The following is a 13,000-nucleotide window of genomic DNA, read 5'->3' as shown; positions in this document are numbered from 1 at the left end:
CTTTAGTCCCAGCATATGCGGTTTTGCCATGAAGTCCTTGTATTCAACTGGCAGTAGTCCTTCAAAACACAAATTGGCTAGCAATGAAATTAGAGTTTTCCTCTCGCCCATTCCTCTCTGATTAGGAGATTCTAACTTTAATCTATCTGTGTCGCCCCAAGATCCTCGACTCGATGACTGCGGTCCTGAGGCAGCGAGTTTCCTGTACGAGACACGTTGGTCATGGTCCTCCACTGTAGGAGGCTTAACGATGTTTTGAACTTGTTGGTTAGCGCCTCGCGGTGTTGCACAAGCATTATTGTGATAGCCTCCAGTGTTAAGCATCTCTCTTTTTTTTCACTCGGCTTGGCACTTTTCAAGGTCATGGCAAATAAGACATGGGTAGGTCAGGAGAAAAAATGGAGAAATATGGGGATAAAAAGGCTGCTATAAAAATGTAATTGCTGCTATTACTGTTATCAATATATTATATTCGCAGCTGCTATTATTTTTTTAATCTTTTTGTATTGTTATAGCTGGTTCTCTCTCTCTCTCTCTCTCTCTCTCTCAACCCAAACAGTTGAGGCAGATGGCCTCCCACCCAGATCCCAGTTCTAACCATGGTTTCTACCCATGAAAGGGAGCCCCTATTGCCCCAGTGCTTGCTCATGAGGGAATGTTGGGTCACTGTAAGTTGTATGGTCTAGACTTGCTCTATATGAATAGTGTTTCGAGATAACTTTATGATTTGACGCTATTCAAATAAATTAAATTGAAAATTTTATTGAATTGAAAAAATTATTGAAGGACCCACTCAGTGAATCTAAAGGGTTAACGTGGGAAAAATGAAAGTCAGTTATGGCTAGTGTCACAGTAGGTACTTTATTCACACTTAATCAATGCTTAAGCTTTGCCAACAAAGTATTAAAGTCATTTTTCTGCACAATTTAAAGCAATACCAACCAGTTTATGGTTGTAAATGCTGAGAAATAAGAAGAAATGCTCTCATGTGATTATTATGACTTGTTTTAGATTAATTTAACTGAACTTTTGTGGTATTGTTGCCACAAAATGACAATAAGTTTGTGTCCTTCTAGTTTTCGTTTTCAATCCATACATCCAGTTATGTAGACATTATTATTCAACTGTGTGAGAGTGCGTTGGAAAACACACACAGACAACCATGCAGGCAGGCACACACACACACACCTGCACACACACTCCATCCACACCCGGGTGCTCCGGAAAATTGCCATACTCTCAAACTCAAACTGCCGACTAGTGAGCCGTTCCACTGGGACTGCTGGGGGTTAAGTGCCTAATCAAAGTGCAGTTTGGTAGTGGATGGTTCACTAGGCAGTTCATTTACTGTATTTACAGACCCAAATTAAAATGTGCATATATATATCATATCAACTATCATAACTGATACTCTGTTGGTGCTGAATTCACACATTTCTCAGAACAGCCTGGTTTTCCTGCATGAAGAAAAAACAGAAAGGCTTTAAAACACTGAGTATAGAATTTTCGCATTATGGGGCTATAGTGCATCCGCACTAGCGTTTTATAAACCTCTCCTCCTAACCCTTAATCCAGCTTCGTTCTCGTCATCATTCACATGAACAGGCTAATCGGCTATTAGTGCATTTTACAACTTTGAGGAGCTAATGATTTAAATAAGATCTATTCAAGTAATCTTAATGGGAAGTTCATTCACCTCAAAATAAATGACCCGCTGAGTAACAGATGTCTCTTTCCCAATGTAAGTCTGTGGGAATAAAAGTGATTTGGGGCCCCATGGCATCACATGACAGACCTTGAAGTTGTAATTCCACTGTCTGACCACAATGCAAAATTAGCTTCAAAGCCTGGCGCTCTTCCTCGGGGCTTGAGTCATACAGTATTTCTGGAAGACTGAAAACTTGCTCAGGAGTCTTGGCAGCTAAAAACCGGCTTTGCAACATTGTACTGCAAACTAGTTCTGCAACTCGGCTCCTCCCACAGATCAACAGTGTAGTCTGGTATTTATGTGTCTCCACCTGCCTTTCACAGAGCCAGCTGCCACAGATTTTTATGTGTATCCATGTTCTACGATTTTCTCCTTCCACACATGAGACCCAAGCTCCTGCGGTGCTACTGATTCATGTTGATCTGAAGGAAAAATCCTGTTCATGTGTAGGATTAGATAGCGAGTGTGTCAGAGAGGATTTCTGTGTCATGGATTGCCTTGACGGATCCCTTGGGCAGTTCAGGAACTTCAAGAAGGACGACTTTGAGGCTGACTGGATTAAGGTGGCAGAATGCAGATTTGGACAGCTGTACCAGGTCAAGCTCAAGCCCAAGCCCCAGCAGGAAAAATGTGCCTTGAAGAGCTTTGACAAAACCTTGTGTGCAAACAACTTTTACAGGTGAGATTTAAATTACAAAAACTGGCACAAATTGTTCATCATCCTGCTGTCAGGTACAAGCAACTGGCAGCATTTACAGCAATTTCTTCGCAAATTGGCACACTTTGAATTAATATGGAAATTAAGATGTTGTGGTTTCATTAGTTTGACACAGGAAAGAATGTTTCCTACTTTGGTTAAAGTTCAAAATAACTATTTAAGCAGCAAAAGCCCAAAGCAACTTTCACCGACCAATATTTTTTTCCATCACAGGAGAATAATAGACGAGGCGTCCAACATAGCTAAAGTGAAATTCAAGTACATTGTGTCTGTCTACGGACTGTGCAGTGAGGCGAATGCTGTGGTGATGGAGTACATGAGTAATGGATCGCTGAACGATCTCTTAGCTAGTCACACTTTGATGTGGCCAAAGAAGTTCCAGATGATTCATGAGGCCTCTATGGGAATGAATTTCCTTCACAGCATGAAACCTCCACTACTTCATCTTAACCTCAAGACATCCAACATCCTACTAGATGATCGTCTCCATGTCAAGGTCAGTGAAACTCAGTGACAACATAATGATTGTTATCAGTGTATATGTTTACAGTAATCTCTAGACATTTATGAGAATTGTGTGCTAATCCTGTACTACTTTGGAATTCTTGTTTTTCCACTAAGATTTCAGATTTTGGTGTAATCCACTGGGAAGAGAGCATGGACAAGAAGATGTTCATGGAGCATCTGACAGTAAGAGGAAACATAAGTTACACTCCTCCAGAGACCTTCACTCAGTGCCCCGATCCTCCAGAAACTACCTTTGATGTTTACAGGTGACTTGCCAAGGGCATTTTTGAAAATGCACCATCAGAGACACTGCTTCCCCCCCGCTGAATCATTGCACAATTCACATACCTTGCTCTTTACTCTATCGCAAGTCACTGTGACATATACTATATATTATACTCATGTCTGACTTACTCTTTCTTACCTTTTTATATTCATTGGTTTTATTTTATCTTAAAAAGCATTATGGTTTTGTTCAAGGAGCCTTTTTATTTAAAAAAGGGCTGCCACAATGTTTAATGAATGCAGGATATGCAGAAGTCAGAAAGTTAGGACTGAAGTGCCTCTTTGTGCTTCGATCTACAGCTTTGGAATAGTGATGTGGGAGATTCTGACTCAGCAGAAACCTTATGCAGGTAGGGATGAATTCATTTGAAATGCATCACACCTTATTTCAAAAAGATTTCTAGGTGTTACTTCAGCTAAGAGTAATGCAACACTCCTCACGATCACTCAAATAGCGTAAGGGTGAAGTCTTATTCATCTTAGCGTTTCTACAGTTGCTTTTGAAAATGTTGTAGTAAAAAAGACATTCATTTATTAATCCATTGGACTATTAACCCTATTGATATTTTTTTCCATTGTTGCAAGGTGAACATAATGAAAACAAACAGGCCTTTGCTTTCCCAATTGCTGCAAATCTCGTGATGCCGTGCAATTGACTTACAGTGTTGTATTTACTTAAACATAACCGTAAGTAAACCCATTGAATAAATAGCTGGTCATTTTGGGAAATGGCTAATTGCTTTCTTGCAGAGAGTTATATGAGATCGAAGTCTGTCGATTAAACATGATGTCCAGCCAGGAGATGGTAAGATTAGCATTATGAATGGAGAAAATTGGAAACAGCTAGTCTGGCTCTGTCCAAAGCTGACAAAATAGACCTACCAGCACTGTTCAGGGTCATTAATTACCATCTTATATGTGTTTAAAGCTACTACAAGGAACTTTAATTTTGTGTTGATTTTGGCGGTCCCTATGGAGGAAAACTGCAGTGTTTCTGAGCACCAGATTCCCTCTAGAAAACCTCACAATTAACTGCAGCAGTGTCTAACAGTCTGCTCCGCACATTCCTGGTTCTCGTTCTCCCGTGCCTCCCTTCCCTTTAGCGGGCCCAGCAATATGGCCTGGGTCTCCAGCAGTGTGGGGTCAGTGTTGGCTCCCAGTTAAGACAGGTAGAGCAGCGAGGGGAAGGTCTCGTTTACTTATGTAAGACATATAAAGTATTTTCTATTTAATTAAGACTTCTTCATATCCACTTAAAAGTTCCTAATTAATCACAAAAAACAAAGTGTAAAAACCACAACCTTAAACTGTAACTTCATCCTCTCGAACTCGAGTGCCCCGATACTTGGGACAGATGCACACATTTGGCAACATGTTCATCCTGCATACCGACATCATGGAAAGAAGCTTGTCTAAAAGCTCATGATAACCATATTTACCAAAAAGAAACACAATTCCCACAACAAGCAACTAAAGGAGCACACAACAAAAACATGCTAAAGGTGCAGTCTTTACTTTGCGACCAAGCAGTCCAAGAAGAGAAAAACTTCACTTCATGTAGCTATAACATGAATTGGTCAGAGTTGTCCACATAGACCAATAGGATATGATTTTCTTCGAATGGGAACATGTATTAGGTCTGTTTTTGAAAACAAAGCCCAAAAACAGCTGTATTTAGATGGAATTAATATCTATAGTGACATGTAAGTGAAATTAAATGAGTTTTAAAGATACCTGAAAGAATTTCAATTGGCACAGATGGTACCCAAATGTAACCAAATGGCCAATTTGAAAATTACACCTGAACATAACTTTACTAAACCCTCTCCAACTGTGCTCTGCTTAACTTTATTAGCATAAGTCTGCACACAAGTATGTTCAGATGATGTGGAAGGATGTGGATGGTTTTCGGCTGCAATTGCATCATTCCAAAGGGATATTTACAAGGGTTATGCTGTGTTCCAACTTGATTTACTGTGACCCAGTAATATATGTATATACAGATGCCCACACCTTTGCATTAAATATCATGGTGTTACCTTTATTCTGATACCAAGATTGTTCAAACAGACCTTGTAGTTGGAGAGATATTCTCTATATATTTTGGGCATGCCTTTTTTGAGCAGGGGCCAGATGCCTTGAGTTAACATAACAAACAGGTAAATGGTGTGTTAAATCAATGTCCAATACTGTCATATGATTGTGTTTATCTTCATTGGCTTATATCTGTTTTATTGGCCCAGGGTGCAGTATGACAACAGTACTATTACAGGTGTCACGTGGTAAGAGACCCTGTGTGGAGATGATACCCGAACAGAAGCCCCAGGAGTGTGATCAGATGATCAACATCATGAGTCAGTGCTGGGACCAGAACCCCAGGAAGAGGCCACAGTTCTCAGGTGCAGAAGTCAAAAAGTTATTTGCTGCAGCTCATTGTGTCATTTGCTTATTCTCAAAGTTACTGAGTTGGTGCTTTAACAAAAAAGCTGATTTCCCAAATGCATTGCACTGAAAAAGAACACAATCTCTTATAGATGATGCAATTTAACAAGTCATGTAACAGAGAAGGTTCCTGGTGACTCAAAACCTTGCAAATATAGACACAAGACATACATTTTAATAAAATGTTTAATTCTCTAAGCTCAAGGAATTATATTTCCCCAGTATCCTGAATTTTTAAGGCTTATTTATACAAAGACTGGTTTATAGCCAGTTCTCCCTGTAACAAAATACGTACATCAGAGAAAGGATCATAGCAAGCACAATATCTTGGCTGCATCCAAAGTTGGTGTCTAATTTGTCAAATTTGTCTGGTGTTGTGTGTTATTGCAGCTGTCAATTTAATAACATCTTAAAAGTAATATTTGAGTGTAAATTGATGCCAAGTTGTTTTACCTTAATGAGATTGTCAAACATAACACATAAATATGTGCCAAATGATTGAAAACCCAAATTTTGACATTATATTGAAACATCAGGGTTTTAATCTGTCGCCATCAAAGGCATTTGGCAACTGTCCCTCTTTTGATCCACATTATCTTAAGACAAAGAAAAAACAAACAGAGCAATCATATTGTCCCCTTTAGCCTTGTATGCTATTTTGAACTCAACAACAATTATCAAATTGCTCATAGAAAACACATTTCTTGAGCGAACAGCAATAATTCAAGTGGGTCACCTATATTTAGACAAGTATAAATGGCTTGAGAAGCTGTGTTTATACACAAGTGCCATGTTTATTCATAAACAGCAGATATTCCAATTTCTGACGTTCACAAAGACTCAAACCTGTAATTTGTGCATGGCTCCTCATACTCTGTATAGAATTATGAAAGGATCCGACTTGGTTTTGAAGTTATGAGTGTATGAAAACATTTGTTTGATTTGGCAAATTAATAACAGTTTATTCCTTCACTGCTGTTTTGTTTGCAGACACTGTGAGGAAAACTGAGGCTCTAAGCAAAGTCCTGAAGATCCCAGGACCAATCCAAAACAAAAACGCTGACAAGGGACAGAAATCAGATAATCTGTGGCTGGTTTCCCCGATACAAAAGGTGCTTGATACTTTATTTGAATGGAACTGTAGTATCTACTGTATGCTCCACTTTTGGCAGAGTGAACAGCTATGGTTAATGGTCTAATAAGAAAGAATGGGAAAAGGTAATGCAGTTTACACAGGATTCCTGCCTCTCTGAGGATGTAATTAGGCTTTGAACCTACAATAACTAATTATTTGGTCACTTGGGGGCAGCAGAAACAAGCTGTGAACACAACATTTACATATAATAACCTTTAAGTTGATATGGTAAACTTGTCAGCAAATAGTTGCTTTTTTACATATCCAGCAGTTAGGGAGCAACAGTAGCATTCGTTTGGAGCCACCTGGCAAATGTAAGTCCAATATTCAGTCTCCTTTAGCTGTTTTAGTTCTCTACTAACTCCTCTTGGAAATATCTGGCTCTTTAGACACTAAATGCTTCACTACATTCACCAATTAGCTGCTAACTGTGTCTGTCAGCCGTTTCATGCTGAACAGATAGTGTACACAGAGTTTAGAGTTATTTTACTGAAAACAGCTGCCTGCTGCTAAAAAACGACACTATGAGAATAAGCCAAAACTGTAAAGTTGCAGGCTGAACAGCAAATCAGTAAGCTGAAACTCACTATAAATCTCTGCAAAGCCAAGGGAAGCTATGGATGGCAATTCCCTGTGGTTTCATCGCTACACGCAACTCCTTTCACTTAGACATATTCTTTTCAAATTGGTAAATGCTATAATTAGCATGCTAACATGCTAAAATTACACTGCTAATGATGTTTACCAGGTGTAACATTTATCATGTTGATCATCTCAGCTTACTGGGTTAGAATACGAACATTTTCTAGCAATAAACACAAGTACAACTGAGATGATGGGAATGTCATTGGAAGTCAGTGGATCACCAATGTTTTTAGGATTTATGGATTATTCATACAAAAGTTCAAAGCAATCCATCGGTAACTTTTTAAAACAATTCAATAAACCAAAAATGTCAACTGCATAGTGGCGCTAGAATAAAATCCAGGGGTAACCAATGTCAGTAGGTATCATCCGACTGGCAATTGTGGTTGCTAGTGTAGTTTGAAACACAAAAGTACACAAGTACATTAACGTAATAATTAGAGCTGGGCAACGATTACAATTTTTAATCGTGATTAATCACATCATTTTCTGCGATTAATCGCAATGTTATGCGCAAAATTCAATAATGAATTCTAAAGTAGTGTACTGCGCACTTTTATTTTAAAAGTACTGCTATATGAACAATAGTGCAATAACATTTGGTTTGCAAACACTACAAATCAGGTGCTTTTTACAGCAGTATGCCCTTTACACACTATGACAGAACGCTGGAGACTGTGCGCGATGCAGGGGACGTGTTCAAAAGGCAGATGTCTCGCAGCAGCGATCATATTTCTTGCAGCGATGTCCAGTAGTCTCCAGTGAGAACAACAGTTGGTGCACGTCGTAACGCTCGTCGTAACGCCTTTTGTAGTCCTCTCGTTTTCATACAACTCGTGTATTCGTCTTGTGATGGTGTGTCTTGAGGGAGGCTCATACGTGCCGTCATTATTTGTTGCGATCCTAAGAACGTTCCTCAGAACCGACATCTTCCACAATACTAATCGGCCTGCAGTTTGTAGCTATCCACTTCGCTGTGGCATTTGTTAGCTTGTCTTGCATTTGTTTATCTCTCCCACACGCTGCATCCAATGTAGTCTGCCGAAGCCTCCCTCCACCGTTGCCAGTGAGTAACAGACTTACAAAATAATAATAAAAAAAAACTGCGTTAATGCGGGATAAAATCATTTTCGGCGTTAATTAGTTAATGCGTTAACGCAATAATAGCGCGTTAACTTGCCCAGCCCTAGTAATAACATATAACGTATTCAGTTTTTTATACTGTAGCTGTTTGCAGGGTCACCAACATACTGTCTTTAAGAGGCTGTAGTGGGCCCAGCCTTAAGGCTAGTGAATATACTGGTATCATATTAAATTACACAACTTAAAGAAATAATTGGTACCATGTCATGCTACATTTCTGCATACTGGTATCTCTAAACGTTCTTGGAATTGCATTAATTGGACATTACTGGAAAGATGAGACTCTTGTAAATCCAATGAGCCCAACTGTATTCATATATGACGATGTAAGGCAAGGCAAGGCAAGGCAAGGCAAGTTTATTTGTATAGCACATTTCAACAACAAGGTAATTCAAAGTGCTTCACATAAAACCATTAAAATCATCAAAACATAAGGCAAAAGAACAGGAGATTTAAAAACAATTAAGAACATTCATTGAAACATTGTAAGTCCCCACAGTAGTCATTTCATATAGTGAGACCATTTTTTAAAACTTGACATAATTTAATAAAATACACCTGTTGTGACTTCTAGGGTAATCATAGCTTCATGAAACTTTACAACCACAAACAAGACACCTTTGGCATTCAGAGTCTATAAGGCTTTTCCTAGGTTTATTGACAATAACAGGGTTTCTGTTCAGTTTTCAGAACAGAAGTGCTCACCATCCAATCACCGAAAAATGCATTTCTTGCAGAAATCTCTAAATGTCAAAAGTTTTTGATAACATGGCTTTTTGTTCTTGAACGACATTGTGTCTTAATGTGGTATTTTGGATGGATTGTTGATATTTTTTTCAAATTCTCAAGTGTTAAATTCTTTTTTTTATTTAGCACCAAATCTGTGAAACAGATGGTATCAACCCAAAAACTGTTGCAACAACTTATACAACAAAATAGAGCATGCTGGCCATCAAATACTTACATTATAATGTTCTAATCCCTTTTACACTTTCACATTTTATTTATTTTAATTAATTGATTCTACTGACTACCTTCTATCTCAAAAAACACAAATACAGGTCATTGTGGGTCTTTTTGAGTTAACTGTTGAATCCCCATGCTCACCTATTGATTGATGTATGTGCTAATTAACCACTTGTGATGGCTGATGTCACAGCAAATAACTTTTGTACTATTTCTGTTCATTCTTTTCCATTTTAGATTGTTTTGCCTGAGATGCCTGACCTTCCCTCAGGTAAACACATATAGAGTAGGATGGAAAATCATATTGCAGTACGAAGCCTGGAGGGTTGACATTTAAGAGGTGCTATGTACAGTGCTGTCATATTTGTATATCATATTATATTACCTTTAGTACTGAAAAGCAGAGTCAACTATTCGTGGAAAGGTGAATTAAAGAAACCTCCGCCCAGCCTCTTCATAATTCATAATAATTATTATTGATCATTTCACTGCCACTCCCCTTTAACATATAAATCTATAGCTACATTTGTTCAAATACTAATGCACAAGGTATTAACGAAGAACCACAGCTTCCAGAGAGCTTCCTCCTCTGCCATCATGTACACATGCACTTTACTGTACACAATACAATGAGGGAACTTTAATACAGCAAGATTCAAAATCATTAAAGTTCCCTGGGCACACTAATATCACCATCTCTGCAGCTATGTTTCTCACACAATGCCCTTTGCTGTCATTTCACAGATGACCATCGTGCCAGTGACAGCATTCTCTCTCTGCTGCACAAAAAGGAATTTGGTAGTTTCAGACATTCAGTGAAAAGAGAGCATGTATACAAACAGTTTTCAGGTAAAAAGAGCCTCCTCCACTACACGGTAGCCAGCGGGGATGCAGAGAGTGTCGAGCGTGTCCTGAGTCTGGGTGCTGAAGTCAACTGTACGACTGCCAGAGGCTACACTCCTCTTGTTATTGCTGTTATGCACAGGTGTGTATACAAATATATTAAAAACTGTTTTTTAAGTGACACAAGGACATTTTTGAAAGTGTCTGCAGTTCTAAGGTTAACCAAAGACCTAGTCTCCCTCTATTCGAAGTTCAAGGAATAGGTCAGCATTTTGGGAAATACTCTTGTGTGCTTTCTTGCCAAGACTTAGATGAGAAGAATATTACCACTCTCATGTCTGTAAGGTAGACCCAGAAAACGATTAGCTTAGTATAAATATTGGAGTTGCTACTGGCAACCCAACGGTGATGATGAGAGTCAGTACTATTATACCCTATAAATTAAACTTCTTTTCTACAGACTTCATGACATCATCTTTTTGTTGTTGGAACATGGTGCAGCTACCAGCCAGGGAGATGAGGACCTGTGGACAGCGCTCCATTTTGCTGCTCAGAGCGGCGATGACAGGATTGTTCGTCTCCTGCTGGACAAAGGAGCTGTTGCGGAAGCTCGGGAAAAAACCGGTTGGACACCCCTCCACCTTGCCTGCCAGAATGGCCATAAAACAGTGGTGTGCCTGCTGCTTTCACGGCTGTCAGAGGAAGCAGTTGGAGAACGGGAGGCACAAGGGAGGACGCCGCTCCATCTAGCTTCCGCCTACGGGCATCCGGATATTGCCAAGCTCCTCCTCTCTCAGGGAGCAGATCCCAACGCCACCGACTGCTCTCTCTCCACTGCTCTTCACGTATCAGCTGAGAAAGGCCATAACAGAGTAGTCAGACAGTTGATGAAGAGTGAGGTGAACATTGACTGTGCAGACAGCAGAGGATACACTCCTCTTCACCTGGCTGCTCTGAAGGCTCATACAGGCATATGCAGGCAGCTATTGACAAAAGGAGCCAGCCCAGACTGCAGGACCCTCCAAGGCTGGACTCCCATGCACCTGGCTGCCCAAAGGGGACATGTAGCCACAGTGGTTGAGCTGGTGAGTCAGGGTGGTTGTGTGAATGCTGGAGGTGAGAATGGATGGACCCCGCTCCACCTCGCCTGCCACCAGGGCAAGCCGGAAGTGGTGGAAAAGCTCCTCGCAGCCAAAGCCGATCCAAACATGTCAGAGGACGGTGAAGGATGGACGCCACTACATGTAGCTTGTACCAGTGCCAGTTTCCCAAGTGTCCTCCACTTGATATCACATCATGCAGATGTGAATGCAGTAAGCTCAGGAAAGGCGACACCTTTACACCTGGCTGCCAAGCATGGCTGTATGCCTATTGTAAAGGCTCTGCTGCTGAATGGAGCAGAAAGTACTCTGGTGGACTCTTCTGGATCCACAGCTCTGAATGTGGCCGAGAGGTGTGAGAAATGGGAAATGGTGCAACTACTTAAGAAGTAGTAGTGAAAACAATATCAATGCAAGGATCATAATGAAAGCAACAATGCCACAGCTGGAATGATATCCTCCACCATAAGCAGCCAAACCAATTTTTCCTGAAAGGAAAATTATAGGGAATATAAAACAGACTAAATGGATCATGGAACACATTTCTAAAAATATTTTGTAAATAGGATAGTCATACAACAGAATCTTGTATGTTTGTGTGTTTTATTTACTCATATGTAAAGTTTTCTTTCATAATTTTATAATTTCATATTTCTTTCATAATTAATTTGACTAATAATTTAATCAATTTGACATTTGTTTTGTTTATATTTGTTTAAATGCCTTTTGAATTCAACAACAGAACATATTTAAAATAAAAATAATTGAATCAGCTAAATCAATTGAGCAGCTCATTACTATTTTCTTATTGTGACAAATACATCACATTTTCTGAGACAATTATAAGTTTAAAAGTCTGATGTGACGTATCTGTCACAACAATATTTTCATAACTTGTTATATATAAATTAGTTTGATAAACATGGTTAGAACAGTTTAGATCTAATGTAAGATATGCTATCAACACATTCAAATTGTTAAAGGTGTTGAAACTTACCTTTAGCAACAAAAACAAGCTTTTTGAAAATGCTGACCAGCCAGGCAGCCATTTTGGAAGTGATGTCATTGGTACACAATTTAACTCACTGTCGCATTACCTTACCAGGATGTTCAGAATGTCACTTTGGGATTCAAGAGTTAAGATCAAGGATAAAACTGCATAAGGAACTTTCCACGATATTTAAAGTGTCTGTGACACCGTGGGTCCTTATTTAAAGGAACAGTGTGTAAGATTTAGTGGCATCCATTGGCGAGGTTGCAGATTGCACACAACAATATGACCCTCCACACACCACTCCCTTTCCACTATAGTTCGGAGAACTACAGTGGCCCTCAATAGGTCTCTCTATGATGACATTAATAAAAGGAGCTACTTTTATCAATACTTTGATTTTAAAAACATATATAGTATTTTAAAAACAAATAAGCGGCACTGGATGAGAGCAGCCAATGAATTAGGTTTAATCTTCATGCTTGTTGAATATATATATTGGTAAAGTATCGGTGAA

General features: G+C 39.3%; 1 protein-coding gene across 2 annotated transcripts; it reads left to right on the top strand.

Moving 5' to 3' along the window:
- Positions 1 to 2,051: 2,051 nt before the first annotated feature.
- ankk1 (ankyrin repeat and kinase domain containing 1) lies at positions 2,052 to 12,052 on the top strand. 2 transcript variants are annotated; one of them, XM_068719297.1, is made up of 9 exons: positions 2,052 to 2,387; positions 2,850 to 2,922; positions 3,048 to 3,199; positions 3,519 to 3,568; positions 5,462 to 5,617; positions 6,651 to 6,772; positions 9,787 to 9,820; positions 10,294 to 10,534; positions 10,853 to 12,052. In XM_068719297.1, exons 1-9 carry the CDS (start codon positions 2,053 to 2,055, stop codon positions 11,883 to 11,885), a joined length of 2,196 nt encoding a protein of 731 aa, XP_068575398.1. In that variant the 5' UTR covers position 2,052; the 3' UTR covers positions 11,886 to 12,052. The 2 variants fall into 2 exon arrangements, with proteins under 2 accessions (XP_068575398.1, XP_068575323.1); XM_068719222.1 differs by having other exon boundaries at positions 2,640 to 2,922.
- The last annotated feature ends 948 nt before the right edge of the window (positions 12,053 to 13,000 follow it).

The sequence above is a fragment of the Cebidichthys violaceus genome, unplaced genomic scaffold (genome assembly GCF_023349555.1).
Source record: "Cebidichthys violaceus isolate CVI_PGR_0920_01 unplaced genomic scaffold, fCebVio1.0.p SCAF_1, whole genome shotgun sequence".
NCBI classification, from domain to species: Eukaryota; Metazoa; Chordata; class Actinopteri; order Perciformes; family Stichaeidae; genus Cebidichthys; species Cebidichthys violaceus.
Note: the sequence above shows the minus strand (reverse complement) of the source record. Positions and strands in the feature narration are given on the sequence as shown.